Source organism: Sinocyclocheilus rhinocerous, unplaced genomic scaffold (genome assembly GCF_001515625.1).
Source record: "Sinocyclocheilus rhinocerous isolate Xijiao unplaced genomic scaffold, SAMN03320098_v1.1 scaffold3131, whole genome shotgun sequence".
Classification (NCBI taxonomy): domain Eukaryota; kingdom Metazoa; phylum Chordata; class Actinopteri; order Cypriniformes; family Cyprinidae; genus Sinocyclocheilus; species Sinocyclocheilus rhinocerous.
Window position 1 is genome coordinate 226,972 of NW_015651495.1, and position 5,354 is coordinate 232,325.

At 37.5% G+C, this 5,354-nt stretch overlaps 1 protein-coding gene across 1 annotated transcript in view; it reads right to left on the reverse strand.

Moving 5' to 3' along the window:
- LOC107712924 (syndetin-like) overlaps positions 1-5,198 on the reverse strand; it is a 158,439-nt gene extending 153,241 nt beyond the window's left edge. The window contains exons 1-2 of the mRNA XM_016518325.1: positions 5,056-5,198; positions 3,764-3,832 (exon numbers count right to left, since the gene is read on the reverse strand). Of these exons, the coding sequence (XP_016373811.1) occupies positions 3,764-3,832; positions 5,056-5,088 (102 nt within the window). The 5' untranslated portion in view covers positions 5,089-5,198. The remainder of the gene's footprint in view (positions 1-3,763; positions 3,833-5,055) is intronic.
- Between the last annotated feature and the right edge of the window lie 156 nt (positions 5,199-5,354).

Consider the following 5,354-nt stretch of genomic DNA (forward strand, 5'->3'; position numbering starts at 1 on the left):
ACATTGTAAAAAAAAAAAAAAAAAAACACATGGTTTATATCATGATATCTAAACCTCATGTGTTTTATCTGACATAAACAACAAGAACAAATCAAACAGATATATGATACACTAAATAAACTCTGTTACACATCTTCAATATTGTTCATCTCCTCTCATGTTTTAAAATGTGTTGATTCCTGTATATACACTACAGTGCAAAAGTCTTAGGCCACTAGTATTTTCACCAACAAAAATGGTTTCAAGTCAGTTATTTCTATCTTTTGCTGTAGTGTCAGTAGGAAATATCAGTTTACATTTCCAAACATTCCTTTTGCCATTAATTGTAATAATCCAGTGAGATTTTTGTATGCACAAGGAGTCTGACAACAGCCAGTGCTCCACACAGAGATCTGATCTCACCATCATCCAATCCATCTGGAATGACATGAAGAAACAGAACAAAACTGAGACAGACTAAATCCAGAAGAACTGTGGCAACGTCTCCAAGATGCTTTAAGAAACCTTTTCTCTGATATATAAAATATAATCACATTTGTTAAAAACAAAAAGTCAAAATGTTGGAAAACAAAAATCTTAAATACTGAAGGAGAAAGAAAACCCTTCTTGTGATGCCCTGAACTGAACAATAAGATGGAAATATCTTGTTTACTTCTTTAAAAAAACTGTTAAAAAACAAGAATGCTCCCCTAGAACTTTAACTTTCAAGAAATGATAACCTGCAGACAAGGACTTCAAAACAAAGTCTATTTTTCCTGCACACAATCCTCATTAATGACACAGAAGAACTTGGAAGCTATTTTGAGGGCTAATCCATCCTTTTCCTGTACACTACACGCTATGGACAGACCGCTCAATTCAATGATCAAACACTTTCTCAGTGCCTCAGTCGTTTCAGGAAAATTTCAAAAGTGTTGAAACAAATCCCACAAGGGATCTAAGCCGGATGGTTCTGGAAATCATTTTCTGAAGTAAGTGATACATACAGAATAACAACAAACACACTCTCCACCGGTGGGAATGAGTCTCCTTGATTTGGGTTATTTATGTTTGCAATAACCAGGGATTAAAAGTAAAAAGCATCAGAAGGAAATATCAGAGCTGCAGTTGAGAGTGTACATCGAGCACTAAAATTACCTTAGAAACCTACAGCCAGAACATCTGAAAGGGGCCTAATCACAGAACGGTCCTGCTGATTTAATGGACCTGTGAGGTAGCGCTAGAACCAATGCACTGGACCATGACCAACTTACATCTATCTAACTCAATGAAGGTCAGAATACAACTCAGTGGCACTGCTGCACCAAGGCTCAGCCAAAGTCTGATTCACTTTTTTTATACTCTCTCCTTTATTTCTAAATATTTCTGAAACATGTTACATGTGAATATAAAAGCATGTCTGATTGTCTCTTTAATATATGAAATGTCATTTCACAAAGCTCAACATAAGATGTATTTATTCTAGGGATGCTCATATTGCCAGTTTAACCGTTAACTGAAAGTAAGAATCAGTTAAACGGTTAAATTATTTTTTTTTTTTTTAAGTTGCTGCATGGTGAATGGTGAAAGAAAAAAAAATGCTAAACGTATTCGTTAAAGGGGTCATATGATGCGATTTCAAGTTTTCCTTTCTCTTTGGAGTGTTACAAGCTGATTGTGCATAGATAAGATCCCTGAAGTTGCAAAGACTAAAGTCCCAAAACCAAAGAGATATTCTTTATCAAAGTTAAGACTCTGCCACGCCCCCCTAAAACGGCTCATTCTAACACGCCCCCACATATCTACCCCACTATGTGGAAATATTTGCATAATCCCGCCGCAAATGTGCACGCAAAGAAAGAAGGCATGGTGTCAGTAACCGCAGTTAGTGTTGAAGCAGCCATGTCAAGGAGACGCTGTGTGTTTCTAGGCGAAAGCAAAAGCACTTTATTTAGCCTTCCGAAAGTAGATGCATTTAGGAATCTTTAAGATTACTTACAACAGAACAGCAATGCATTTTATGGACGACCGTTTCGTGAACCTAGGAGAGGAGGTAATTCTGACTTTGCTATGACAATCAGGCGCTTCTGAATCAGCTACTGTTTAGTTATTAGTTTAAGTATTTGCTATTGACTGTTCAAATGCAGAGTTTTGCACATCGTGTGTGTGTGCGTGTGTGAGAGAGAGAGAGAGACAGCGTCACATCAAAGTGGAGTCAGCTGTCTTAACCGTGGCTTGTGTACTGCAAACACATACCAGCTTCATCACTGTGTCTGTCACGCGACTCTGTTCCCCTTTCAGGCTTGAACTGATGGTAAAACTAATGACATTATTTACTGTCTTTACATTTATTTTGAAAGATGAAGCTCACGATTATGGTAAGGGGCGTTACATTTCCGACGAGTGCTTGCGGTGTTCGGCCAATCACAATGCACTGGGTCAGCTGGCCAATCAGAGCAGACTGCGCTTGTCGGAAGGAGGGACTTTGTAGAAAACGAAGCGTTTGAGAGAGGCGGGGCATAGAGGACCTACAATAATGTACAGTATTTGAAAAATAATGTGTTTTTTGAACATTAAAGCATGTCAACATATTCTGTTACACCAAATACACAAAATAATGATCTTTAAAAAAGCATCATATGACCCCTTTAACTCATGGGTGCGTGTCGACACACGCAACGCGCCTACAGACATATTTCACTGAGCAAGCACTTGCTTCACCTTCATTGAATTAAATGATGTAATATACGCAAGACAATGGCAAGTGGCAATATTGGATATATGGTTATCAGAGAGTGAATCCGTGAGTGAATGTATTCAAATTCTGAATGGATTATAGCCTAGAAAGTGCGCAAAGAGCACTCCCCTTATAATCACTGGAAAGCTGTCACTCATCTTACTGTAGTTCATCGCGATCCCACAAAGTATTTGCAGTACACAAGCCGCGATTAACAAAACTGACTCCACTGTGATGTGACCCTGTCTCTCTCTCACGCACACATGATGCGATACTCTACACGGCACAAAACTCCGCATTTGAACAGTCAATAGCAAATACTTAAACTAATAACAAAACAGTAGCTGATTCAGAAGCGCCAGATTGTCATAGCAAAGTCAGAATGACCTCCTCTCCTAGGTTCTAAGTGCTTTTGCACTGAAACACACAATGTCTCCCTGACATGGCTGCATCAACACTACTGCTGTTCCTGAAACCACGCCTTCTTTCTTTGCGTGCACATTTAGGCGGCATTACGCAAATATTTCCACATCGTGACGTAGACATGTGGGGGCATGTTTGAATGAGGCGTTTTAGGCGTCTGGATCAGCCTTCTCTTTTAGATAGAATAAATCTTTTTGTGGTTGACTTTGAGCTTTGTAACTCTGCAGATCTTACACATGCACAAATAGCTACATAACACACTAAAGAAAAGGAAAAATAGAAATCGCATCATATGACCCCTTTTAATACCCAGGAGAATAAGACTGAGGTTATATTCTGCATATTTTCTACTCAGACACATCATGACATTTCACAGAAAAAAACAAAAAACATTTACTGTAGTTATCATGTAATCCAGACCTAGACCGCAATATACGAAGAAGATTGATTCATCCAGTCAATAAAGACATTTTTCAGCAGGCATTTGACAACCTTCATATGTGAGTGCCAAGATGCATTAAAAAATCTACATAGCAGCCTAACAAAATCCATTCACAAATGTGACAGCTTAATGCTGAAAGAGTACAGGTTAGGTTTGAGAACATAAACTGATGCATTAGTCACCTTGCTGGGGGTCCTGAAGCTCTCCACAGGGCTCATGTCAACCACACTCTCCTGGGGACTCTTCAGACCCTGGCAGAGAAAATAAACATTAAACTATAAATATTAGGCAGCGATATATGGGGATGGGGGTGTTGGGATTCTTAAACCAGGGGTTTTCAATCTTTCAGATGCATCAGACCTTCAAATATGACATTCCTAATGCAAGAGACTCAATATATAAAAGACCCAATTTATACTGTTATAAATATGTGTAAAATATTATTTGGAAAATATGTAGTGTATATTAAATTACATAATTTTTTATGTTTTTTATTGATTTATTTATTAAAAGTAAAAATTTTATTTATATATTAATTACAATTTTATTAATTCAGTTTAATATTGTTTGTATTATTTATTTATACAGTTTTACAGTTTTTCAGTCAACTTTTACACAGACCTGCTAACCTTGTGGCCCCCGGGGGTCCCCAGACCCCTGTTTTCAACCCACTACCATAAAGTATATATTCTTTTTTCAATTTGAGGTTCAAATGTTTCAGTAACCACAAAAGTTAGATTACAAGCTAGTAAGAGGACGTATTCTTCCCTTGATGTTAACAGGCTCTTTCGAGTTCGCATGCGGATGTAACCATAGCAACAGCTCGTGCACATTTTTTAGGATATTTTTAAAAAACTACCGAAAACATAAATATAGCGATTATTCGACACTTTACAATAGATTTACATAAAACTAACAAATTTGGCTGAGCTGCCTATTTACGTTGTGCGAGATGAGCTTCAAAAGATCACACCCTGAAAACTTAAAATGTATTAAAACGTCAACCCACAAAAAATACTGTATAATTCGTCTTTTGAGAAATAATAAATACGAGCAATAATCCACCTGACAATGCAGGGACCATATAGCACAACGACAAAATAATGGTTAACAACGTACAGCCGTTTAGATTTAACATCTATTTATAACGGGTTTAAAAGGGAGTTTCTTTAAAATAATAATAAACTCAATAAGTTACATGTAAGCTTTATTAACTCTGAAAATCTTAAGCTAATGTTACTGTCCAAGAGCTCACCATTATCTTTTTATTTATTATTCAGATATTTCCTTTAATTATTCCCCATGCACTGATTGAATGCATTACGATACAATGAGTAAATGTGCATATCTGAGAAAATATAAGCTGTTTTTTCTGTTTGTTTGTATTTTAGCAAGCAGGCTAGCTTAATAAAATGCTTCCGGATTCGTCAATGAAATCAAGGAGCAGACTGATGTAAGATGAGAAATAACCCACCTGACGGGCCATCAAAGACTTGATTTTCTGCATTGTATAGTTGAAAACACTAAGCAGTAAACGTGATGTATCCTCTGGTCTTTTTCTGTCAAACGCGATTCAATCCTTGCAGTGCTAGACAGGTGCCATGTTTCACTGTTGGACTCACGTGACAAATGGCCAGTGCAGCATGGGATATGTAGTTCCTCTGATATGCCTCGAATAGCTTCTTCTTCTTCTTCTTTCCAGTTTAACGGCGGTTGGCATCCAGCTTATTTGTGCATTACCGCCCCCTTCTGCTCCGGCGGGTGGATCAGATA